Source organism: Botrytis deweyae, assembly GCF_014898535.1.
Source record: "Botrytis deweyae strain B1 chromosome Unknown BDEW_022, whole genome shotgun sequence".
NCBI classification, from domain to species: Eukaryota; Fungi; Ascomycota; class Leotiomycetes; order Helotiales; family Sclerotiniaceae; genus Botrytis; species Botrytis deweyae.
In genome coordinates this window covers 160,839-187,415 of record NW_024066229.1, presented here as the reverse complement: position 1 = coordinate 187,415, position 26,577 = coordinate 160,839, and the positions used below count along the sequence as shown (strand labels likewise).

Here is a 26,577-nt window from a genome sequence, read left to right as displayed (position 1 = left end):
ATTCTTACTCATCCTTCTTCTATATTCTACGAGTATTATTCTCTAGATTGATATCTCTCCTTTCCAATCAACCCCCTTCCCCAAATGTCTAGATCAAGCCATCAGAGTAAGCCATCAGAGTAAAGGTTGCATCCACGAGCGAGTAATCCAGAGCTAATCATTCTCTCAAAGGACTACCGGGGCATTGTTGGGGCATTAAGAAAGGTTGGACCTTCTCACTCCTTCGTACTCCTTCGTCTCTTTCAGTCTTTCCGTCTTTCCCATGTTTCCCATCTTTCTCATCCATCCTTGATATGTTGTGTTGAAGAGCAGCGCGATGCTTTCCGATAGGATAAGAGCATCGGAATATCATCTGGGCACCTCCAGCGTTAACCAATGAATCAACATCAATCAAAGCATAAACTAACATTATCCAAGCACTCATCACATTATGGATTCACATCTAGGCACATGGCTAGGTACATTTCTGGGTATATCTTCCGATGTTGATCGGAGACTATTATCACATCTAGGTAGGTCGGTAGGTAAGTGTAGGTGTGTGTTTTGATATTGATCCAACACGACTATCGCAACTGGGTATATTCTTTCAGATTGATCCAAAGCTACTATTGCATTTAGGTATATCGTTTGATCTTGATCCAACATGACTATGTATCACATTACCATCGCACTCGGTCACATTATCACATACATTTCTAGGTCGTTGGTATATCTTTCCCATATCCTCGAGTAAATCAAGGACAATCATTGCCAAAGCAATCTATCCCAGTTTGAACAAGAGCACGGTAGTACAATCCGGAGTTCTCTTTTGAGCCACCTCGACCACTCATAATGATTGCCAATCCAACTTCTTACCGATTCTTTTTCGAAGATTCCCATCTAATTCTCTCCACCATCCACCACCATCCACCGACAATTCCTTCGTGGCAGTTTTGACGTGCACGATGACATATACAATATCACAATCGCTTACCTACCTAGGTAACCAGCTAGCTGTACGATTACTACGATCCGATGCACAACTCAAAATTGGTCGCTGATTGTTACTCATCTGTTTTTCCCAGATGGATCCATATTGAATCCATATGGAATCCATATGAATCCACATGAACCCTTCGAACAGGTTACATGAGACTCGGGTTTCGGTCTACACCTCCACCTCCACCTACACCTATATCCCCATCGCGCACAGCTCGCACAGCTCGATTAAATAAATTCCTTTGGCGGTGGACAAGGACGAGGACTAGGACTAGGACTAGGACTAGGACTAGGACTAGGACTAGGACTACGACTAGGACTAGGACTACGACTAGGACTACGACTAGAACTAGAACTAGGCCTAGTGGACCGACTATTCAACCTGTCGCCATCCTGCAATTATCAACCATCAACCATCAACCATCAAACATCAACCACCAAACATCAACCATCAACCATTAAAATTCTATTGGAATGAATTTTGCTATTCCTCTATCCTTCGATTCGCCCTCGGGGATGTTACACAGCCTCAACTGCAACCTGCAAACCTTAGTCGCCATTTTCAATCGAATTGACTGGATGGCAAAGGTTCTACTTGTATACTATATCCTGTAAATGATTCTATCAAATCTTTATCATGAACGACCCAAGCGACCCGGCCAGTTACTTTCAATTCTGCCCTGCAAAAGTCTCCAAGAGAATATTCGATGCCCGATGGAATTTTGATCAATCCATCTTACTATCCTACCCTACTTGTTTGTCATTTTTGTCATCAAGGCGGATCGTCTGAAAATAATAGTTACTCCAATCAATGACCATTTCTACCTATGTACCGAAGAGTACCAAGATAATCAGCCTCAATACGAATAGCAACATCCATCATAAGCTGAGTTGATTAGTATCCCAAAGGAAGGCTTTGCTTCAAGGTTGTGCTGACCCAAAGTGTGATTCAGTTATCCTAAACAATGGTTATTGGTTCATTTTTCACTCTAAAGCCTTTCACGCGCCTTTTTATGCAAGACCAGTCACTCCACTCAATCTACTCCATTTTTTCTGCCCTACAGCTTTTTCCATACTTCGCACCAGTTTTCCTCCAATGATTTCCTATCAGTCATTGATATGCCTATCTTTTACTCCATCAAACTTTCATACGGCCCATCTTGTATGGAAATGTATACGTTTTACGTTTCATCTGAGCCATGATTGTTTCGTATACTCCGTATGTCTAAGAAAGACACGAGGCCGATAAAGTTATGGGGCAAAATAAAACGATCGAGACTTATCTATTTTCATTCATCGTGACATATGGCGGAAATCAGGGCAAATTGATATCTCTCCACCTATCTTCGGTTCCGCCGTACGTACGTATGACAACGGTCATGCAAGGCTTGCAAGTGTGGCAGTTTACCATTTGTGTTTTTTTCTTGGATGGATGCTATATTTATTACTTTCCTGTGACTCGTTATCAAGTGTACGAATTTACGAAGTGAAGAAGATCAATCAAATTTGTCTTGGTTTGCCCAATTTCTTGGGCTGTGTCGCTTTTTCTCGGAAAGCTAAGGTCTGAGAGGGTTGGGAAAAATCATCTTCACACATCGATGATCGAAGTTTTGATGAAAAGCGAATGATTTTTTCCTTTGAGCAGGTTTTTGTGCTTCACGACCACTCCAATCAGTGCCACGTTCTCGGTCTCCCACATGTCTCACCGAAGGAAAAAGGCGACCAGATCTTATGCATCCTCTGCAGCTGCCCTTTTCTTTTGTGCCACACCTATAAGGAATTACCGAAACTGGCCCATTAGATGGCCTCAAATTGTCCATTATGATGGTATTTGCCATGGTTCGCCCAAACAAAAAAATCTGACTAGTCATGCGAGAGTGATCAGTTTGGGTTTTGGATGCGGGGTATTTCGTACAGCGAACCACAATTTTGGGGGAACAGGAGAAAATTGTTTTTGCTTATGATATTGAGAAGCATTGTCGATCGAAGTTCTTCCCTCTTGGGTAATCTCATGGATTATATCATACGTTGTGATCACTGATAACCAAATCGTTATCAATAAAGCAAGTAAGTGGCACAGTTCTTCCGGAACTTCATCCCACCTACCCCCATGAGGAAGGAATCCATCCTTCCGAAGGACGGGTAAGATTTTTCATCAGGATCTATAACCCAGCATACACATGTGTTACAATATATTGGAAAGGAGGCTCTTTACCCGATATGTTAGTAAAGTAAAGTTATTATTCTATCATCCTATCTCATCTCATCTCTCTTCTTCGCAACACTACCTTTGGGCATTCAAGAAGTAGACACCCCCACATATTTATGTAGAAAAGACGCTACATTGGCCTATATAAAATCATCATAGAAACCTCGATTCATTCCTATCTATCTACATAAAACACGCAGAATTTTTCGACAGTGTGCACAAAATTCTAGCAGCATGCTAGGTACAGCAGTAGATCGAAGATCGAGCGGGCATGTGATTTCTCGACATGCGGTTATTGTTAGTTTAATGACAAGTTACAAGTTACGACATGAGATCTACATACATACATATACATCACAATCTACCAAGTATGCTGCATACATATCGCATATTCTACTCGGGGACTTGTGGATGTGAAGTGATGTGATGCTAAGATTCTGATGCTAATACTCTGTGCGTACGCTGCATGTGTGAAGAATTATTCCCGAGGGAGCTGGACAACTCAGAATACCAATGTTGATCTCGGGGTATCGATTCGAGTTTGGATTAGATTAGATCAGATTAGATTAGATTAGATCGACGAGTATTATCTTGGGAAGTGTACTTACTATGTTGTTATATTATGGAAGTGTCATTGACTTTTTTTTTCCCTTGGGATTTCTTAGGCTGTGCGGACTGGGGAGAGATGTGTTGCAGGTTTGATATGTATGTATGTATTTACGTATGTACGTATGTTCGGCGTTAGATAATGCGTTGTGATGTGATGTGATACGAGGTGAAGGGATGAATCACAATGATGCGAATTCGTTTCAAAGTTTTGAAACTGATTGGCAAGCGTCAAGCATCGATATTTGATTTATGGATTTAGGAAGTAGATAAGTTAGTTACTTGCTTGTGGGTGGATCGGTCGTCGTATAGGATGGTGTGGGAATGTGAGTGTAGATGTGGATACGAATGTGGAAGGGAGAGGGTTTTGTATGTTGATTTGATTTTAGGTTGGTGCGATGAGGAAATCTTTGGGCTTGGTACTTTTACTTTTGCTTTTGGTTTTGGTTCTTGGTTGATGAGATGAGATGAGATGAGATGCGATGTGATGAGAAAAATGCGATTCTTGAAGATTCTTGAGAATTACTTATTCCTAGTGAGTTTTATGAAATGAAATGGGAAAGGAAAGGGAAGGAATAGGAAAGATTCGAAACTTGAGGTTTTGAAACTTGACTACAGTAAATGCATTGCAGTGCAGTGCATTTCAGATCAGGTGAAGTGAGATAAGATGAGGTGAGTGAGAAAATCGCTTTAGGTACCTACCTAGGTAAGCGCTACTCAACTCAACTCAACTAACTCAACTTGACTCAACTTACTAGATCGTCGATGATCTCCATGGACCTGTGTATGTATGTGTGTATGTGTGTATGTGCGCTTGTGTAGGTATGTGCTTACATGTATGTGCTTATATGTATGTATATGATGATCTCGATGGGATGATAGATAATCTGGAGACGTCATTGGGTTTGTTGTGTCAGATTGTTAGATTGTCCGGTGTCATCTGTCACTCGTCATATGTCATTTGTCACCCGTCATCTGTCATCTGTCAGTGTGTTTTATAGCATTTACTGTACTGTACTGTACTGTTCTTTGCTTTGCTATTCTATTCTATTCTGGGGATGTAAATAAATTAAGGAGAAAGAGGGGAGGGGAGTTGATGAGGGGAAGCGGGTGCGGAATAGGGAATGGGAATGGGAATGGGAAAAGGAGAGCAGAGGAGCAGAGAATAGAGGATAGAATATAGGTTTTTTCTTGTTGTTGTGTTTACTAGGTAGGTACTTTATGATTATTCATCTTTCGCAGATTAATGAGACGTTGCTTTCTTTTTTACTTTGTTTTTCCTTTCTTCTTTGCGGTTTCTGTGGTTTCTATGATTTCTGAGGGTTGAAATTCTTGATGTGGGAGATTGAGATGGAGATTGAGATGGAGATGGAGATTGAGATGGAGATTGAGATAGAGATTGAGATGGAGATGGAGATGGAGATTTTGGAACCTTGGATGGGAATCTCTTTCGTTTGATTCTTTTTCTTTGAGATGATATAGTATGGTGTCTCAGTATTCAGCGATTCTCAATACTTGTTTTTTTTTCTTTTGGAATTTCTTTTCTTTTCGTTCCGTTCTGTTTCGTTGTGTTATGTTTCGTGGATTGGATTAGGGGGTTTGGAAAATGAGGTGAGATGAGATGAGATTATGAATTGGTGTGAAGCTGGAATAGGTTAATTGTGAGTCTTGGGATGGGATGAATGGGAATGGAATGTGGCTTTTCTTTTTTATGAGCGATGAGTGAGTGCTTGATGGGAAAGAAAGGGGGATTGAAAGAAGAAGGGGTTTGTTTGTATGGACGGTGGATTTTATTTTTGATTATCTGGCTGAATTGTTTTGGATTTGGGAGTGATAGGAATTGTGGTCGAGGAGTTTGTAAAGATTACTTGTTACTTTGTTATGTTCTTGGGGTAAGGCGGGATGGGATGGGATGGAGGGGAGGGGAAATGATGGAAGAAAGAAGAATTTCAACGTATGCGCACTGTGCGGTCAACAATGCTGAGGTCATACGAGATACGGGGGAGAATGGGGGCACTTTGCTAATGGTCAACGAATGGTTAGGTTGAGACGGGAGAGATGTTTTCTGATTCATACTTGAGAGATAGAAATATGGGAGACGAGAAGCGAGAGAGGCGTAGAAAGAATGAGAGATACAGTGTCTTTTGGGGGGATTTTGGAGATCTTGGCTTACATCTCTTAGGTAGGGGAGAAGGGTAATGAGGGAAAAGACAGGATAACGTGGAACAGGATGGCTCGAGAAGTCTTCGAGTTTATCAGATAAATTAGGTTATTGATATGAGGAGAAAAACTCGCTAAAGGTAAGATATGTTCGGAAATCCGTCTCGAGGCGCTTGAACAAGTTTTGGGGGGGGGGGGGGGGGGGGCTTGAAAGGAGATGAGTGACTAGACTGGGTGTCTATTCTGAACCAGAGGTATGAGGGGCTAATTGACATTTACACCATGATACATCAGAGCTAAGGATATCAATCGATGTGAAATTCACTTTATCTATTGTTATTTTGTGTACTTTCTTAGAAGATTTGTTGTTAAGAGGAAGAACGTCTGGATACATAGGTATGGGTGAGGTGAGTTAATTTCTCAATCCTGAATATGCAGGTGTTATGATGGATATATTGGAGAGTTTTTGTCGTTCTGATGTGTACGGGGCTTTGTTATTCTCTGTATGTATAAGTTTATGTGTATCTGAGTATCTTTCCTCGGTGTTTGCTTGTACTGGATCTCAGAAGGTAGTTTTGTGGATGAATGGGCGTGGTATGTAAAGGCTGGAAATAGAGCTTTTTTTTCTAGGTCATGATCATTTAGATGGAGAGTGATACAAAGTGGGATCATGGTAAGGGTTGAATGGAACTGTGTGGATATTCAGAGTATCGAGGAGGAAGAAAGGAATCAAGATGGATTAATGGTGGAACATCCTCTTCGGTATCGTTCTCATCTTCATCAATTTTCTTTACAAGAATGGGCAATGATATTTTGCTGGTCTTATTGGGGCTTGCGAGAATGATCGCTTATATTGACTCGAGGAAGAAGGGGGGGGGATATTATGGATAGAATCTTCGAGCGCAGCGAGCTATGGGGGTTTGGGGGCTTGCCCCCATAATCATGGTGATTAAAATGATCGTTCGCGGAGATGATGATGTTGGGATGATTATGCGATATGGAATGATGGGCTTGATGGTTGATTTGAAGTTGAGTTGGTCTAGTCTACATAGTTTGTGAGGAGGGGGAATCGAGGGATAGTTTTGTATGATTGATGTTGTTTTGGTTCATTTGAATAAAAAATGATGTGTTATGTGGTAGATGAAAATTCGAAATTTGATAAATTCGAAATTAATACTCTCAAACTCAAACTCTGCATAGGTGAATTGAAGCAAAATATTGAGATACAATTTTGTTCATTTTGATGTTAAGCTGTACGTGAATACGCATGTTCAAGATTCAAACCTCTAGTTTATATGGCTTTAACAACACTTTATATGAGTCGACAAAAATATTTTAAATTAAGAAATGGCAATTATCAAAGTCAGGTTATATTTTAATTCAAGAGATAGATAGAAATATAAATTTATTGATTTAGTAGCGAATTCTATTCAAATCTTCATTCACGGTTCTAGAAATCATCAAATTCTCAAAACAGACTAGCGCCATCCCAAAAATTATCTCGAACCTCAATTATTTTGTCCCGCCATAGTTGTAACTTTTGAATGTGCCATTGCTTCCCACGCACAACAGCTACGATACTAAAGGGGAGCAGGTCCAGATATAGGAGAAGATCTGTTTACAAGGAGTGATAAATCGAATATTGCAAGAACCCATTTCAGGGCTCAAAAGAGCTCGAATTTTTCAATCATGGCATCAACTCGTATGTCGCCCGGCGGGGCACTCCTACGAGCCTCCCGAGTCTTCGCAATTCCCAATCCTCTCCCCCGACCAACCGGTACCCTCTCCTCCCAAGCAACCTTCGATTCCGATACCGCGACGCTCCCCCATCCAATCCATCAATCCATTACCACCCCGCCATCCTCCCTCGCAAAAGGTGATTGGGGATTCAAAAGACCCCTCCCTCTACGAGCCACCACCCGCACCTCCACGCCCATCATCCGCGTCGAAGCTATAGATACCTTTGAGCACGTTACCGAGTTTGGTTCTGCGGCGGACCATAGTCTCACATTACAAAAATGGCAGGAAATGAATATGCCCATTTCGACACCCCGGCTCAGTAAATCCGTCTCTGTGAGCCGCGATCAAAATATTCCTAAACATAGAAGTGTTTTTGATGATAGTATCGATACAACGGTTAGAAATTCAAGTATCCAGGCGGGAATCACAGGACATGGAAAAGACGACACGCGCTGGAAATTCTCAGGACCATGGTTGGCGGGTTTGACCGAGGGCGAATTTCAAGAATATGTAGCGAAGGAGGTGGGAAGGAGAAAATCGGAATTCAGGCAATTCTTAAAGGAATCGTGTGCTGCATCTCTGACGAATGAAGCGAGAAAGAAGGCAGTTCAGAGTGATGAAGGGTTGGGAGATTTCAAAACCACTTCCGTGGAGGATGTTACAGAAGAACAATTATCAACTTACATCCGCCATCTACGATACGACATCTCCACCCTCAATCTCCAAATCCGCGCCTTCCTCGATCTTGCTCCTTCTCCTGCTCCCCGAGCCCAAGACGAAACAGAGATTTACGATGAATTAATTTCTCTCCGTCGACCCAAGGCCGTCGAGGTCGTATCCAGCTCTCCGTATGCCGAATCCGGACCTCCCAAAACCCATCCTAGTGCCGGATTATCCTATTCGCGCAATAACAGCTGGACATACAACCATGCGCTTTATGGACCCCAAGCCCATGCTCCTCCCGTTGAAGCCCGTATCGTCATGCCCAAGAATGCATCGGGTGCTCCTCCAGTACTAGGTGTAGGAGGTGTGGTTGCGGATATTCCATCAGGATTTATTCAATTCGATGTCAAACCTCTTGGAAGTAGCAATCCTAGATCCCACGACCAAGTTGCCGGATTACTATTTGTCGAGCCGCAGAAATATGGAGGAAGCAAAACGTGGGTCGAACCTAAACATGCGTACATTGATGCAAAGGGAAAGATTGTACTTTCTGTCATTCCAGCGGATAAAGATGCCGTGGCAGTGAAAGAAGGAAAAGTAGATGAGATTCCAGAACCACTGCAGAGAAATTATTTACCAGCGGGGAAGACGATCACGAGACAAAATGGTAGTGGTGAAGGATACGGATTGAGTGGATTTTAGAAATCGCAAATCGATTGAGTAAATGAAATGTGTATATTATGTTGCAAATGTACATTTTACAAAGAATTCAAATGAATGTTAGACATCATTACAAGCATCCCATTCAAATATAGTGTAAAATTACAAATTCTTACAGACAGATTTCATCTGGATGGAGATATGGGGGCAAGCCCCCAAACCCCCTTTAGCTCGCTACGCTCGAGTTACAATCGTGTGAAGAATATAAGAAGTATTTTATTCTCTTTCTAAAAAACACACCTCTACCTCCCCTGCTCTCTGACCCTGAAATTCTCGGAGGGCCAGTGGGGCGTAGTCAAACATAAATCAAGGAAGATTTATATATATGTATATACGATGGTATAAGTCAAGACTTTAATACCCATCAACTAAATTCCATCCCCAAATGCAAATGAAGAGTACCTAGCAACACCTATTATATTTAAAGTAAAGTCCTGCATTCATATTCGAAAATCTTTCCAATCCATCTGCTCTCCAATTTCCCTCTACTTTATATCTTCTTCTTCTTCTCTCCATCACACCCCTCGCCTCTCATCCCCTCAGTATCTTTTGCATACCCTCACCCATCCACTCCACTACAAAACCCCCTGCGCAATCCACACCACCCCCTCCCCATCATCCGCCCCCACGCTCGCGCCCAGAAACCACGGGGCCCCAAACGTACACCCACTCCCCGTCGCCACACTCATCACACACATTCCCTCTGGCGTCACGCCCCCCGGACCCAACGATCCCCGCGCCAAATACCTATACGGCACGCTCACACTCACCGACGCATTTCCCGTCCCGGCAAACTCAAAATCGAGCGTGAGATCGCGGGGGATCTCTTCGCAGTTCGATGGGTAGACGATGATATTTTCGTAATCCTGGAAGCCGGTGCGGGCGAAAAACGCAGTGTTGTTGTATGCGTACGGGAGCGTGAGAGCCAGGGAGCCCGAGTCCACGAGACATGTCTCGGTGGGGTAATCGGTGGGGATGGAGGTGTTCGCGTGCGAGATGATGGGTTGGGAAATGTAGTATCCGCTTCCGCCGGCTGGCGTCGTGATAGGCACGGGGATGAGTTCCCCGGTGTAGGAATCCGCGGGGGGGAGCGCACCCAGGAGGAGGGTTCCGGTGAAGTTAGAGGTGATGGATGCATCGGCCGGCGGAGGCGAGAAATACATCGAAGCCACGGATGCGGAAATGCGTCCTTGGTTTAGGAGGTTGGTTTTGAGATTGGGACCGTTGTCGTAGGTGGTCGAGGGACATAGACCCATGATACCGTAGTCGTAGGAGAGCTCTGGACAGGGCTCCCCGTCGGCAACATACTGACGCACGACGCCGGAAGATACGAGCGCGATTTCGATGTTAGGGATAGCGGGGCTGGACGAGAAATACAGCGTATCGTTTACGGAGTGGGTGGCGTCGAGGATTTTGGAATTGCCACCGTAGGAATAGGATTCGGCGAAGTTGGAGAGGGTGACGTTGTCGGGGTGGTAGTAGTATGCAGGACTGGTGTTGCACGCACCGGTGAATCCGAGGTATTGGGATCCATAGTTTACGGTTGCGTTTGGGCCGAAGACCTTGTGTTCTATTAGTTTTTGTTTTCTCCCTGTTTTCCTCCTCTCCCTCCCTCGAAAAAATCAGATATTTTCATCTTCCTCCTTCCCTCAAAACCCAAATCACAAATCACAAATCACAAATCCCGCCCCCCTTTAAAACCCCAAAAAGAATCAAAAATAAACATACCCAAAAATCCGCACTCCCATAATCAACCACAACCTCGATACTCTGCCCAATCTCTTCATTGCCACTTCCCACCATAACCGGTGTAGTGACTTTACTCAACGGTCCATACAAGAGACGAATTGGCATTGAGATTGCATCCGTCTGTGCATGCGTGATGGTATTTAAAGCCATCAGGCTTGCCAATGATGAGGTTTTCATTATATGTGATGGAATTCCCCAAAGGAGGAGAAACAGGAAGACAGAGAGAAATCGGAAATCGAAACCCAAAAATCAGTAACCGAAAAACCAAAATTTATCTCAGAAGAAAGGAAAAGATATTCCATCAATTGATACACATATATATATATATATATCTACACTCTACCCTTAGTGTACCCAGATATCCATATATCTCAGAGACTTAATATACTTAATATAGAAAGCCGTGCATATGACATGCGCTTGCCATACTCAGGTACGGTACCTACTCTACTCCGTATAACCTTACTCTATACCATGACATGCTATGCTATGCTATATCGTACAATGATATAATATAATTCCCCCCCTTCCAAATCAAGCGGGGACAATACGAGGAAAAAACCAAGGAAATATCGTATACGGAACGGAGTACATTTATTTATTCCCTTGATCATTGCCTCCGTTCATCCATTCTTCAAGATATATACAAAGTACGGAGTATGGATGCATTGTTCACACCACCGGTATTTAACTTGATGTGACTTATTTATATACGAAGTACATACGAAGAACATATATATCGGTACCGAATACAATGTAACATAACCCCATTCCAGTACACAATATTCCACACTCACCATCTATCGTATATCTATATATCTACCTACCTTCCTATATCCATACCGATATCGACACCGATATAATCCCCAATACCTACTTATCAGGTACATTCATCTACCCATTTATTCATTCACCCATCCATCCACCCATCCATCAAACCTTCCCTTCCTCCCCTTCCCTTCCTCCCCCTCCCCCTCCCCCTCTCATCCTCTCCACAGTATAAAATCAACTCTCTACAATCCATCCATCCATCCATCAAAACCCTCAAACCCCTCAAAACCACAATACTCACATCCCCCCCCTAAAATTCACATCCCCCCCCTTTAAAATTCAAACCCCCTCAAAAAAAATTCCCTCCCTCCCTCCCATCCCCCCAAAATTCCCAAAGATTAACATCAACACAAAAAATAGAGATGAACCCACCCAACTTACAACCTACCAAGCACGACACCACACTACACTACACCACACCACACCACACCACACCACACCACACCACACCACACCACACCACACCACACCACACCACACCACACCACACCACACCACACTACACTACACTACACTATACTCCGTAATCTTACCTATCCTCTATCGTAAATCAATTAATTAATTAACATATATACATACATACATACTTGTTTATTTATTTATATATCTATTTATACTACCTAGACCTATCCTGGGTACCTAGTCAGGGGTAAAATAAAATAACCCCAAAGAACCCCCCCTCTCCCCCCCCAAACAAAAAATAAAAAATAAACCAGTGTTCTTTGTGGAACTAGGTAATAATTGTAAAGCTTGTTTTTATGCACACGATTATCGTATACTGGTAGATAGATTGATGTATCTTATATCATATGTATCTAGGTAAATGATATATATATATATATATATATTAAGTAGATTACTGAGCTGAAGGAGAGGATGAATTTCAGAGATTACTAGTACAAAAAGAGAAATGTAAATTTTTAATGGATCAATCATGCGATGCCTTCCTAATAAACTAACTGTATACACGTATACACACACAAAACCCGCTGCAATTGACTATCTTTTAATCAATTCATCTCATACCATCTCAATCCCCGTTGGCATATCACAATGCTCACAGTATCAAAAGTTTCATCAATTCACCCCATCCTGACATCCCTTCATACTCCCTCCTCCCCTCCTTACTCCTACCATCTAGCCACCCAAACCTACCCACAACCCCTCACAACTTAATTCCCCTCTCCCCAACCCACCCAACTCCTCGGCATAACCCTCCAAATCTTGACTTCACCACTTCTCAAATCATCCAACTTGAAACTCTCTAGCTTAACCTTCTTACTCTCCCTTCCTTGTTCCCATGCCCTTAACTTTTTCTTCGTACCGTCCCATTCAGCAACTACACCCATATGATCGGGTTTACCAACTTCTGCTGTATATTTCGTATGCATTGATCCATGTTTACCTTGGAATCTGGTATTTCTCAGTGTAACAATATCACCTGCTCGGATCTCATCAAATTGTTGAGTCGATGCATTGGCCATATTACTATAAACAAGAGCACCATAAGCTCGAGTACCTACTGGCATAAGTACACCAGCTAATGGTTTCAGTAATTCAAGAATTAATCCTTGAGGTGTACCATCACCAACAATAGTATTTTGTCTAACAGTCACTGCTTCAATGACACGCTTACCAAAACGTTCATGAGCTTCTTCCAATTGATCTTGACGTAAACGAGCAGGAGGCCCTTCATGTTTTTGTTCAAGTTGACAATCAGAAGGATCCTTTGGATTGTATTGAGCTGCGATGATCGTTTGAGAGTAATCATGAAATAAGACAAAAAGTTCTCTTGTGACAACAGGTTGATTCGTATCAGAAATTGATGATGTATCTTCCGATTCGGTCAAAATGTCTTTTCGAGCCTGGAAAACAGGGGGGAGACTTTTCTTGACAATCCACCATTGACTACCAATTCCCAAATCAACATCATTGGCCATAAAACCTGAATCCATAGACATTCTGTTTAAATCCATAGATCTTCGTACACCACCAGTAACAGCCGCGCGATTAAGATCCAATGATTGTTTTATTGAAGGCTTATTCGGAGGTGGAGCTGGAGCTCGACCTTGTTTAGGCGAAGCAAATGATCTTGGTGGAGAAGCTGAGTATAAATCATCTTCAACAGGTTCCATTTTTGGTGTAGCTGGAGCAACTTGAACTGGAGCAGTGGTTGTCGTTGGTGCATAATTGTAAGGATCATATTCATTGTTCTCAGGTTCCCATGGAGCTGGAGCTCTTCCAGGTGGTGGCGGTGGTGGAGCTGGTGGAGCAACCCTAGGAACCTCTGCTGATGGACGAGGTGGTGGTTGTGACGGCAATGGTGGTGGAATAGCTTTTGGAGCTGGAGCTGTAGGTGGAGGAAGTGGAGGAGCAAAAGTTGGAGAAGCAATTGGAGATCGAAGAGCGGCATCATCAACACTTGCTTCTTTGGTGTGCTTTAAAGCATCTTTATGTGGTACCGCGGAAGCGATATCAGTATCATAATCACCTTCATAATCGTCTTCTTTTCCATCGTCCACAGGTGGAGGAGGTGGATTCAAGTGGGGGATAATATTTTGATCACCTGTTGAAGATCTGCTCAATGGTGCCCCAGGCGGAGGTGGTGGAGGGGCTCGAGTTTGAGCTGGAGTAGGAATACCAAGCGGGATAGGCGGCACTCTACTGGCACGTCTACCAGGCGTATTTGGAGATTGCGGTGATTGTTCAGAACCAAAGTATGAAGCTCTCTTACTAGCTGGTGATCGTGGAGAACCTGGTACCTCAGAAGGTCGAGGGGGAGCTTGAGGGGGTTCAGCCAATGACATATTTCGTGCTTGCTCAGCCATTTCATCATCAGACTCATAACCAGCGCCTGGTGACAAGATCTCTGCAGGAGGAGCTGGAACTGGTCGAGCTGATATTGTAAGTATATCGGATTGATTGGATTCACTGGTAGATGACTTACAATCAATTGGAATAGGTGGAGGAGCAGGTCGTCCACTCGGAAGAGGGGGTGGTGCGCCGCCATCATGAGTTGGAACTATAAAAAGAATTAGTCTTTGATAATCACATTATGGGATCCAAATGTTTACCCGGTGGAGGTGCTGATTCTTCTTCTTTCTCAGGTACAACATCCTCAACATCCGGTACTACATCAGCAGGACGCGCAGATGAGACTGGTCGCTTCTCTTCCTCAGTCTCCTCCTGTTTCTCGACTTCATCCGGACTTCGAACTCGAGACATACCAGGAAGAGGAATCATTGGTACAGGTGGCGCGCTAGCGATTGGGGAAACTATCGCGTCTGATCCAGCAGTGCTTCCACGTTTTGGAAGTGGCAAGGATGGCTTCTTCTTTTTTGGTGGAAGAGGAGCTGCCATTGGCATTCCACCGCCAAACATTCCATGCATACCCATACCGCCGCTCATTTTTGCCATTCGAGCACGTAATTCTTCTTTGCGTCTTACTTCGGGGTCGATATCGTCCTCCTCCTCCTCCTCCTCCTCCTCTTCCTCTTCTACTTCAACAGGCGAAGGTTCTTCAACGGCGCCTTCTTCTTCGCCAACATCCGGTTCCACGACTGGAGCTGTTGGCGCACGAACAAGAGGTTGAGGGGGTTTGACTTTAGGTTTGTCGTCGCTATCATCCTTTCCGGTATCTTCCAATTCTTCCGCAGTTTCGGCTGCTCCTGACATGTCCGCTTCATTTCCATCCTCAATCGATGGAATAGGTCCCCGAGAAGATTTCGCTCGTCGTGGCACACCTTCTTCTTCCCTAACAGAATCCATTGACATCTTTCCAGGCCTATCCCCAGTATCCGGTCGTTCTAAGCTAGCAGTCTCTCCCTCTTCTGTGACTTCATGAGATTCCGTTCTCTTCTTGGGTGGGCGCTTAGGCTTCTCTTTCTTCTGCGCTGCATCCGCATGTCTAGAAGCTTGTTCCATTTGCTGTTTTTGCAAAAGTGCGATGCGTTCCTTGAGACTCGTTGGCTTAGGCTGTTCCTCTTCATCATTGTTGTTTGGAGAAGTGGGCGCTAATCCTGCTCGTTCAGCTTGTTCCTGATTCTCATTCTCCTTTGCTGCAATCTCGGGATCTTCCTCACGTCTGTATATCTTTTGTGGCGGGGGTTCGCGCGGTGTAGGAATATAAGCATCCTTTCTTGGAGGTGGGGCGACAAATGGCTTTTTGATGAAATTATTCGAGCCTCCAGAACTGAAACCTGCGGGTTTGAATGGAGCTGGCGGAGGTGCAGCCTTGTTGAATGCTGCGATACGATCTCTAAATGACCCGGCGCTTGGTTTTTCACTAACAGGAGGAGAAGTTGGCTTTTGACTTGGAGGTGGTTTTGCAGCTGCTGGTGCTGGGGGTGGAGATGCAGGTTTTGGTGGTTTAGCCTGTGGAGCTGGTTGAGGAGGAGGAGGTTGTCTTTCTTGTACCACGGGAGCTTCAGGAACCTCTTCAGGCTGTGTTTCGATTTCCGGCTGAGGTTCTGGTTCTCTTACTGGCTCGGAAGCGACCACAGGAGAAGCTGGTTCGGGCTCCTTCTTTGGTCGATTGACACGCGTAGGCCTTGGAGGCGCGGTAGGCTCATACTTTTCCACAAAATTTCGTGGAAAAATGCCTTCTTGTTTGACTCCTGAAGCATCAACATATTCTCCCGCATACCAATCCGCATCTTCCTCCTCCGTCACCGTAATAATCTGGCCATTTGGAAAGTGAAGATCATCATCATGCGGTGAAGTGTATTCAAAGATAGCCTTCACCTTGAATGGTGGAATGGACATATTGAGGGTAAAGGTCGATGTTGTGGTTCAAAGTTCTTGTTGATGCTGTAACTCGGTCCCAACTAGTTACCAACCACCGAAGTCCGGTTTTGTGACGGATGATGTTCGTAACAATCTAGCGGTGGATTCGAAGGAATGAAAGTTTGAAAGGTGGAAACACAATGGCACAAGTTTTCTTTTGTAATATTTACGGTAATTGAAAGCGAGTAGTCTGTAGGAAAGAGGAAAATGTCGGGAGTCTTTGGAAAAGAGGCGGGGCGGTGTTTGTATCTAAACTCTGCTACTAGTCTACGTCAGCGCATGAATGAAACGAAGTCATAGACGGGATATATCTTGAAAGTTGTCAAGATATATAAGATTGTTAATTGATAACTTACCGAGAGCTTTAAGATTTAAGATTCCTTGAAATAAACTAATAAATATTAAGTGTTGATTACTTTGGTAAACAAGTATGTAGTACTCGTAGGTAGGTACTGGGTAGGTCTGATTGACTAGTAATTTATTGGAAGAGAGAGACCTTGGAATGATGGAAGGTTTGCAGAGTACCGTAAGGTGGGCGGGCATACATATGCTAGATAGCAGATGCTAGATGCTAGATAGCAGATGCTAGATGCTAGATGCCAGATGCCAGATGCCAGATGCTAGGGACTCAGATATGCGAATTGATTTGTGGTGCTTTGCGGACTTCCCTTTTCCTATGGGACGTTCTACCTATAAGACCATCTGGAGTTGCAGTTGCAGTTGCATGATCTGGTGGGCAAAGGAAAGCTTGCAAGTGATGATTCAAAGATTTGCTGAGGAGCACTTTGATGAATGTGGATGTGGCACTTTGAGGCACAGGGTATAATTGTGAGCCTTGGAGTGGTCAAGAGTGGTCAAGAGTGGCTCAACCAGAGGTACAAGGGTTTCTTGGGGATTTGACGATTTGATGATTTGACGATTTGACAGTTCACCGGTTCATGGATTTGAAGCTTAAACGATCTCGAGACGATATACGATACGCCTTCATGTAAGAAACATACCACGAACACATAAACAAGAGTACCCAGGTATAACTACATTGGCTCAAAGACAAACAATCAATTCCCCCTCCAATCAATCACACAATCCTTCTCTTTCCTCAACTGCAGGTGAGCTCAGGTACTGGGAGACTCAATGCCATGCCATATACAGCTATCTATATGTTAGGCTGTCGGCTACTCTTCAACGGAACAAATTGAATGGAATACCGTACCGTACTTTGATAGATCCACGGATTAAGAAAACCAACCATCAATCTTATCAATCAAATCAAATCAATTCAACTCGACTCGGCTCAAATCAGTCAAATCAAATAAAATCAATTCTATTCCAATCTATCCAATACATCAAATACCTACCTACCCACCCACCCACAACCTAAGAAGAGGACAACAAAAACGAAACGAAAACAAACTAAAAAACACACAAATATGTCCACCCTTCAAAAGCCCAAATCAATATTAAAAAAGACAACTTCCTCCTCCTCCTCCTACCCCTCCACCTCCAGCACCACCAGCACCACCACCAACCCCTCACCCACCAAAGCCGAGCGCGACCGCGAAGTGGCCCTCTATCACGCGCGCCTCATCCAAGAACGCAAAGAAGTCGAGCTCGAAATCCTCTCCTCCACCGAATCCCTGATTGATTTCCCGCTCGCCTCCGCTCCCCCCCACGATGCCTCGAACCCCGCACCGTCTGACGCCCGCGCCTTCAAAGAGATGCTTCGACCCTTTCAGCCCAGCGACTACGATGCCTTGATCCTCGAACGCAATCTCGATAGTCGGTGCGGGTATACCTTGTGTGCCAATCCGCGGCCGCGAGATAATAAAGGTGGTCAGTGGAGATTGCTGGGCATGTCAGGGAAGGCAAAGGATTTTAGGATTGCGAAGAAAGAAGATGCGGAAAAATATTGCTCGGATACGTGTGCCAGGAGAGCTTTATATGTACGAGTTCAATTGAGTGAATGTCCAGCTTGGGAGAGGAGTGGCGACAGCTCTGCTACGAATATAGACTTACTGGACGAACCCAAGACAGAGGAAGATTTGGTTATGGACGGAATTGAGAATTTGGACTTGAACAAACAGGAAGCCCAAGACAAGCAGAGGAAATTTGGAAACCTTGCTTTAGAGAGGGGAGAGACTGGTCAAGGTTCATCGAAGCATGTCTCGAATTTCTCGATAGTTGAGAAAGAAGTCAAACAGAGTGATGTCAAGCCACCGACTTTCGACTCGAATGAACTTGCTGATAGGATGGATACATTACATTTGGATCTGGAAGGTCACACATCTACATTTAATCATGGCAACAAGTATGGGGATTTATTTGGGGAAGATGATGACGATACAGAGATGGATACAGACTGGAAAATATGATTGCATTACTTGGAGTTATGGAGTTCATGGCAGGCAGGAGTAAAACTATGATACCCCACGTCCGTCACATTCAATGACATAGATTAACCAATGAATCAATTCTTACTGGTGCACCTCGAATTTCAACCGCAAATCGACTTTCCTGGAACTAAAGGCGTACACTATCATCATTCACGCACAACTTACCGTCAGATAGGAACGATAGCAATATAAAATCCTCAACGCGTTCTATATACACTTGCGGCTGGAGTCAGTAGACTTGAACGAAAAGATCGAAGTATCATGATCACAGAAGGTTCCGCATGGAGTTGCAGAGAAGTGCACTTCGGGAGAAGTCCCTCGTAGAGACCGTAGCTCGTGCTGCTAATATGTCGGCCGCATGCATCAAGCTCACAGCATACATCATTAGAAGATTATCAAATTCACGAAAAGCGAAAGGTTTTCCCGAAGGATGGCAATCAAGCCTCATCTCTCATAAAGAGAGAATCACGGGCGACACCTGGTTTTGGGAGGAATTCTCTCACATTGATCTGTATACACTTCCTGTCCGTCCTTTATACGCCAGTAGCCATCAGATCCATGTGCTTCCCAATAAAATCCCCCATACCCTTTGTAAATCCATAAATTTATTCTCTGCGGGCAGGTCTGTCGCCGAATCGTCTTGGTCCACGCTCGGTGGTTTGTGCTTGAGTGACTGGGGTGACGTTGCATGGAATAGAATCGAACTGTAACAAAAATATTAGATGCGAAAATAAACATCAAATTGCGCAAAATACATACACCAAGGGACTTGAGGAGATCCTTTGTCTCGACATCGACCTCGAGTTGTCCGCTCTCAGTGCTGGAAACATCGAGAGCAGAAACCTCTGGAACGTATTGATCCTTACGTTCTCTCTCCTCTTCTTGGAGCTTGAAGGAGATACCACGGACTGGTCCACGTTGAATACGCTTCATCAAATGGGTGGTGTAACCGGCAATCTATTTTATCAATTGTTAGAAATCCGTCGTTTTTCCATCCCATTCAATTGCAGGCTGTAATTTACCTTGTTGCGGAGTCTCTTGGAAGCAATGATGGCGATCTCATCACAGATTCTCTTGTTGGTCTCGAAATCGAGAGTCAACTTTGGGTAATATCTCTCGATAATGACCTTGGCGGACTTCTTAACAGTCTTGGTACGAACGCGACCCATGATTACGGTATTGAGGGGGTTGTATGTGGTGGTTGTCGAAAGTTTTTGCGGTTGTCGATTGAGAGGTATAAAATCTTCAAAATTCTTTTGTGTGGGAAAAGTTGTCGGTGTCTCGCTAGCTGGGACACTAGTGTCATTTTATGACCACGTGACTTTTCCCCTCACAACCTGTTCGTAGGAGAAAATCTCCCAAAGTCTTTGTTGCTATCTTTCGAATCAATTGAAATTTAAATCGACCACAAATTTAACATAGAAATGTAAAAAGACTCAGACAAGGATCGGCTCTTATTAATTTGGATAACATTCAAGCATTCTATTTTGTATGATTTTCGAAAGAACTAATCGAATTATTGAAAGTGCGTGATCAGTTCCACCTATATTCCTTCCTACAAATGACAATCTAGGCGGAACAACATCCAATTCCTGGGGTAATCCGGGGGGGTATAGAGACATGTTTTACATAAAGATACAAATACACTGCCTTGGCTAGAATGACCTCCAGGAATAAGTGTATGGCGGAAATTGTTTCTATACTAACAACTCGAGATTGAATTTCACATGTCATACGAACCACAAAACATTGATAATTATAATTATTTGCTCTCTACTCGAAAGTCTCTATAATGGTACAAATATCCAGACCTTTCCATTCCCCAGTTCTCCCTAACAATTCCTTCTAAAGGGTATCATGAACAAAGAAAAAGTACAAGCTTATTACCATCATGGGAATGAATGTATGTTTACCAAGGTCGATTCAATTCAATATGTATACCAATGAAAGTTTCTTGGAAAGAATCTATTGATCCCGTCGTGTAACAGGAATATCCCAGATCGAGGAAGCTAACTGTGTAGATTCAGATGGGGATGAATCTTGTTCGACGTGTGAATTTGAAGGTTCATTTTGATTGTCAACGTCGGAATTCGAAGCGAAAGGTATGGCGGAGGTGGATGTAAATACTGGAAGATCATATTTCTTCACTGCGGCTGGTGTGTTCGTATTCGGTGGTAACCATCGAAGTGGTTCTTGTTGTGCTATCGTGCTGGGAATCGGGCCTTGTGGTTGAAAGGGCACAAATCTGTCCGCGCTGTAATTTGATGAATGATCCGAAACATTTCCAGACTCATATTGTTCCATGGGAGGACCGATAGGTGAACTAGTCGGTAAGGGAACTTGTTCGGGCTCTTCCAATTGAGCAGAATCACGTGGAGGAAGAAATAGTTGCGGGGTTGAAGGTCCAGGTGAAATACTCATTATTGGTGTGGAAGTTGCAGATTGATTGTAGGTCGTCTCTGAATTGGCTGTTGTAGGCGGTGTTTCGTTTGACATATTAGAGTATGCTTGCCCATCTTCCTGACTCGATTCAATTTTCACCCTATGCTTTTCTTCTTCCTTGGCCTCTTTCTGTGCTTTAGTCAGAAGACTAATCTTGATTTTCTTCATACCAGAAGTTAGACTATCAACGTCAGAAGACTGGTTACTATTTTCCGCAGTTGGAACAGCTCCAATGGTATTCTTCATATTACTATCGGAGCCAGTCCCTGGAGGAGACTTCTTGCGGGGTCGACCTGGACCTGGTTTTGAAGCATCAGTTCGAGGTTTGGCAGGTGCTCTTGTTTTCTTTACAACGACAGGGGGTGGAGGAGGTCCACGAGAACTCGTAGCGGACCCCGGTCGTACACTCATAGAACTACTCGGTCTTTGAGGAAGTGATGGCGCTCTATTAGCAGCAGGTACCGGTCGAGAAGGAGGGGGCATTGTCCCAGTAGTGGATATAGATGCGGCACTGAGTCTCCGAGCAGACTTTTGCGTTGACTGACTAGAATTCGTTTCAGATGCTTGACTTGCGCTTGGAGCGGGGGGAGCCTATTAATTGTTAGTTTGTGACTATACAACATGACGTAAATACATACTTTGTGCACAGGTGAAGCGGCGGTGCTAGGAACGGTTCTTCGACGGTTTGATTTTGCAGCAGGCTTTTTGACCTCATCCTTTTCGATGCTATCAAGCAATTTTGGTGGAGGTTTTCTTGTTCGTAAAGACATTCTGGCATTAGCAGGTTCCGGATTAGCAGGTTGTTGGGCGGCTTCGGGGTTTGCTAATGATTGACGTTCTTTTCTTGCTTTTGTAGCTTCGGCAGCAAGATCTTCCCATTGACAACTCTTTGTCTGTCTATCAGTTGGAATAAGCAATTTACTCAATTCATGAGCTGCAACTGTCCAATGAACATCGGGTGGTGGAGGAGTAGGTGGCCTAGGAGGTGAAGATCTTGGAACTGGCACTCCATTTCTCATACCCATCGTTGATACACTTCGTTGTGCCGTAGGAGTATTGACGACTTTAGCAATGAAGGATTGTGTAGGAGATGCAAAATTTCCTTGAGGTCCTGCAGCTTTTTGAGTTTTCGGCTCCTCGGCGACTGGTGCACTATTCATAGCAGCATCAAGTTGTTCCAATCGACCTTGAGACCACCATAATGGATCATATGGCATGAAACCATAAGGAGATGGCGGTCCAGGGCTCAATGGATCTACACCAAGTCTCTGTCCCATTTCAAAGTTTAGACCTGTGAATGACTTTTCGGTGTGAGCTACGGGATCACTTCCTGACAAACCACTAAGATGACTCAACACCCCGGTACACAAAGCACGATCACTGTAACCACCCTCAAGAACACTAATAATCCTTCCGTCTACCCCCGTACCTTCCTCAGCTGCAAGTTTTACAACATCTCGGGTTAGACGAGCATAAAACTCGGTTGGAACGTTGACTTTATGACGTTGCATGCCAGAACTCTCCCACTCACTGGCGTCGAAACCAGCCGATAGGAAAATTGCAGCTTTTGGCTTGGGTCCATTAGGTGATGATTGAAGCCGCTCGTATTGTGTGCGTAAAAAATTTCGTGTCTTCTCGAGTAGTACTGAATACTTTGATTCATATAGTTCCCAAAATCCTTCTTCGGTTTTCCATGGTTGTAGGTGAACATTCCAAATATTTTGACCATGTGCATTTTCAATACAAAGACTAGCATTCTTGACTTTCTCCTCGTCACCCATCTCACATGGGTATGAATTAATATCATGGAGACTGAAATATCCAATCGAAGTCTTCTTCCACGGTAATGCATTCTTAGCCAATCCATTAGCACGAGCGTTATGTTCCCAAGCGATTGCTTGAGATCCATCTCCATGATGAAGATCAAAATCAATGATAGCCGCATGAGTTAAACCGTGAGTCAGAGAAGCATGTGAAATACCAACATGAACATTATTCAACCAACAGAATCCCGAAGGATAACTAGCTGAACAATGATGTCCAGGAGGTCTTATCGCAATAAAACTTCGGCGTGGTCCGAATCCCGTAGAAGAGCCTTCAAAAACAGCATCAACACCCTCACATACAGCACCCAGCGCACCCTCCATAGCGTCCAAAGACTCCGCACACAGATAGAGATCACCCTCGTGAAACTTTGAAGGAGGTGCTTCATTGGGACCTCGATTCATCTCAGGTCTAGCCAATTCTTTTCCGCTCATAGCGAGCTTGGCTTCTGCATTATCACACATAATCTTCAACTCCTCCATCCACTTTACTCCATGTACATTTGTGATCGCTTGCGAGGATAAAGACATTCGACGAGTAGTTTTGCGTATGCGAAAGGGTGTACTAGGTACCGCAGAAGCTTCCATGCCAGGATGAAGAGGATAGCGACCCTCGGAATGTCTTTCGCCTAGTCGTACATATGCTACAGACAACCCAAGTATGCTAGCATGAATTCTCTCGGGTCTTTCGACAATTGTACTCAAGCCGGTTCTTGAAGTTTTGGGCCGGGAGAAGCGATGTCCATAAACGGAGTCGTGAAGTATAACAATTGTCTCTGCAGATCTTGAGCCATCATTCTTATCTTGTAAATCCAATTCCGACTTGAAATGCGAGCTTGCGATGGATGCTGCAGTATGCCGCGGTGAGGGTTCACGCATTTCTTCCTCCCTTTGGGAGAGGAGTGATTTAGTACCCATGACAGATGGTGACCTGTGTGCAAATTGTGTAGATGATCTTCTGTTTATTGAATTTTTGTTTGGAGTTAAACCTCCACCGTTGAGTGAGTTTAAAGACGGTTTCCGAGATAGATGTGAAGTAGATGAGCGACGTTGGTCGAAACTAGCAGTACTGGAACTTCGGCGTAAGGGGCTTGGAAGCACGGGGCTTCTACCACTTGGTGATGGATAGAGATTTGAATGACCCCCATATGATGTAGCTCTTGTCGAAGAAGTTTGAGGTGAAATTGGAAGACCAGTTCTAGAAGCGTTACTGATTGAAAGGCGTCTCAGTGAATTTGATATTGGAGTATCGTTGTTACTTGTCGAGGAGGGCAACTGGACGGGCGAAGGGCTGGCATTTCTGCCACCATTTGGCGATGAGTATGCCATTGTAAATGAGCAAATCAGTGAATGAGTGAGTGAATGAGTGAATTTGTGAAATTGTGTTGAGCCGAAAGCTCAACCTTCACTTCAATTCTTGACCCTTCACTTAATTCAATCTTCTCGTCGCGAAGTTTCCAGATACAGAAGCTATGACGATGACGAAGGAACATGCGGCAAAGAATCCCTAAATCGCGTATTGGCGCAGATCGCGAACCCCTGCCAGTTAACGGTTCAGCCTCAGTGTCGTTATTTTATGAGGATCCAAGAGAAGAGTAATGAAATAAGTTCCAATATTGATAGAAATATATCAGAAGTCGTCTGAAGGAAATAACAAAATCTTGAATTTCAATCTCTTATGCTCGTAGAAACGCCGTCGTTTCAAGTTATATCTCTAGTTGCTTAGGGAGGGGTAGGTTTTGTTTCTTTTTTTTTGTCAGACTGTCATTGCATGCAGTGCCCAGCAATTCTCTTCAAAACCATTTTACTATTGGTATCTATTCATCTCTTATTGATCCTAAAATCTTCTCTTATTACTCCATTAGATCAACACCAACTGTTCTTAATGCTTCTACTGCCCAATCTGGATATTTAGATTTCTCACCACCGTGAAGATCGGCAAAGAACTTCTTAATGAAAGCGGGATATCTATCTTCAATAATAGCTTTCCTAGCATTTCTCATCAACTCCAGTTGATACCAAACATTATGCATGGTGAGCAAATGTGCACCAACAGTCTCTTTAGCAGCTAAATGGTGAACATATGCTCTTGTGATACCCAGACCGCCATCTCCGGTTCTGCAGCATATGCATCCACATCCTTCTTCCACTGGTCCAAAATCGTTCGCGTAAGATGCGTGTCGTAAATTGAGGACTCCATGTTTGGTGATTGCGTTTCCAAATCGTGCTGTGCGAGTAGGCCATACACAATCGAACATGTCTGCACCTAATGCCACACTGACTACCAAATCTTCAGGATATCCAATTCCCATCACATATCTGGGCTTATTTTCTGGCAAGAGACTCGTACATGTATTCACTACACGACAATAATCTGACTTGGCTTCACCACCACTTAACCCACCTATTGCGATGCCCGGTGTCCCTCTTGCTACCATCTCTTCACAGCATTTTTTCCTCAACTCTAAATCCAATCCTCCTTGTATAATGCAGAACAGATTTTGCGTAGTCGGATTCGCGTGTGCGGTAATACATCGATCGAGCCATCTAACACTTCTTTCCATTGCTACTTTCATTCTTTCGGCATCGGGGGAGGTGGTAACTAATACATCATCGAGTTGCATAATAATGTCGCTTCCTATGGAATTTTGAAGAGACATTGAATGCTCAGGCGTGAGTAACATCGGGGATCCATCATGCGGACTCAAAAATCGTACACCTTCCTCTGTGATATTGGCCAATTTTAGGAGACTGACCATTTGAAAGCTATCGACATTATGTTAGTTTTTCAAAAGGGGTGTGTAGGTTGATGCGTAGACAAAATTACCCTCCACTATCTGTTAATATATTGTGGTTCCATCCTTGTAACTTATGCGCTCCCCCAACTTTGTCTAAAACTTCCTGCCCTGGTTTCAAGCCTAGGTGATAGGTGTTGTTCAAGCATAAACGACAACCTGTATCCTCGAGTTGTTGCGGAGTCAACCCTTTTAATGATGCTTGTGTGGCCACTGGCATGAACATGGGTAATTGGACTGGCCCATGAGGTAAAGTCAAATTGGCGGCTCTTGCTTTTGTTGTCTAGCATATTTGTAGAGATTAGAGAGCGGTGATGAAGAGAAAGAAAAGTAACGATAGCTTACAGAGCAACGAGCCAATAACTCAAAAGTTAAAGCCGAGGGCATAGGAGCTTTTGACGCCGCCATCATATCTGGATTTCTTTTTTTGTTCTTTTTCTTTTTCTTTTTTTGATATTTTTGTTTAAATTCGATAATCTTATAAAATGTCTCGGAACATTTCTTGAAGGAGTTACAAGTATTATTTTAGATTCGAACTTGGGTGGTGGCCCTGGTGGGGTATTGATCACAGCCTTGTCTATGCTCGACACGAGGCTAAGGTCATACCCGGTATGCGGGAGTTGTACAGAGCAGACGCTAGAAGGTATTGTAGACTGGGGTTCCCGGAATTTCCCCCCTTGAAT

At 43.8% G+C, this 26,577-nt stretch overlaps 7 protein-coding genes across 7 annotated transcripts; 2 read left to right on the top strand and 5 right to left on the bottom strand.

Moving 5' to 3' along the window:
- Window positions 1–7,642: 7,642 nt before the first annotated feature.
- EAE98_008418 (uncharacterized protein) lies at window positions 7,643–9,058 on the top strand (the record flags this gene model as incomplete). Its single annotated transcript, XM_038956041.1, has 1 exon — window positions 7,643–9,058. The coding sequence occupies one exon, from the start codon at window positions 7,643–7,645 to the stop codon at window positions 9,056–9,058; it is 1,416 nt and encodes a 471-aa protein (XP_038807500.1).
- A 593-nt stretch (window positions 9,059–9,651) lies between these two features.
- EAE98_008417 (uncharacterized protein) lies at window positions 9,652–11,177 on the bottom strand (the record flags this gene model as incomplete). Its single annotated transcript, XM_038956040.1, has 2 exons — window positions 10,805–11,177; window positions 9,652–10,638 (listed from the first exon to the last, which is right to left on the bottom strand). Exons 1-2 carry the CDS (start codon window positions 11,000–11,002, stop codon window positions 9,652–9,654), a joined length of 1,185 nt encoding a protein of 394 aa, XP_038807499.1. The 5' UTR covers window positions 11,003–11,177.
- Window positions 11,178–12,519: 1,342 nt separating this feature from the next.
- Window positions 12,520–16,703, bottom strand: EAE98_008416 (uncharacterized protein). The gene is made up of 3 exons (XM_038956039.1): window positions 14,731–16,703; window positions 14,604–14,678; window positions 12,520–14,552 (listed from the first exon to the last, which is right to left on the bottom strand). Exons 1-3 carry the CDS (start codon window positions 16,418–16,420, stop codon window positions 12,829–12,831), a joined length of 3,489 nt encoding a protein of 1,162 aa, XP_038807498.1. The 5' UTR covers window positions 16,421–16,703; the 3' UTR covers window positions 12,520–12,828.
- Window positions 16,704–17,871: 1,168 nt separating this feature from the next.
- On the top strand, window positions 17,872–18,813 carry EAE98_008415 (uncharacterized protein; the record flags this gene model as incomplete). The annotated part of the gene is made up of 1 exon (XM_038956038.1): window positions 17,872–18,813. The coding sequence occupies one exon, from the start codon at window positions 17,872–17,874 to the stop codon at window positions 18,811–18,813; it is 942 nt and encodes a 313-aa protein (XP_038807497.1).
- Window positions 18,814–19,267: 454 nt separating this feature from the next.
- Window positions 19,268–20,003, bottom strand: EAE98_008414 (uncharacterized protein; the record flags this gene model as incomplete). The annotated part of the gene is made up of 3 exons (XM_038956037.1): window positions 19,268–19,538; window positions 19,594–19,791; window positions 19,857–20,003. 3 exons carry the CDS (start codon window positions 20,001–20,003, stop codon window positions 19,440–19,442), a joined length of 444 nt encoding a protein of 147 aa, XP_038807496.1. The 3' UTR covers window positions 19,268–19,439.
- Window positions 20,004–20,406: 403 nt separating this feature from the next.
- On the bottom strand, window positions 20,407–24,523 carry EAE98_008413 (uncharacterized protein). Its single transcript, XM_038956036.1, has 2 exons — window positions 21,915–24,523; window positions 20,407–21,867 (listed from the first exon to the last, which is right to left on the bottom strand). The coding sequence occupies exons 1-2, from the start codon at window positions 24,426–24,428 to the stop codon at window positions 20,800–20,802; spliced, it is 3,582 nt and encodes a 1,193-aa protein (XP_038807495.1). The 5' UTR covers window positions 24,429–24,523; the 3' UTR covers window positions 20,407–20,799.
- A 429-nt stretch (window positions 24,524–24,952) lies between these two features.
- Window positions 24,953–26,305, bottom strand: EAE98_008412 (uncharacterized protein; the record flags this gene model as incomplete). Its single annotated transcript, XM_038956035.1, has 3 exons — window positions 24,953–25,865; window positions 25,927–26,177; window positions 26,240–26,305. The coding sequence occupies 3 exons, from the start codon at window positions 26,303–26,305 to the stop codon at window positions 24,953–24,955; spliced, it is 1,230 nt and encodes a 409-aa protein (XP_038807494.1).
- Window positions 26,306–26,577: the final 272 nt, after the last annotated feature.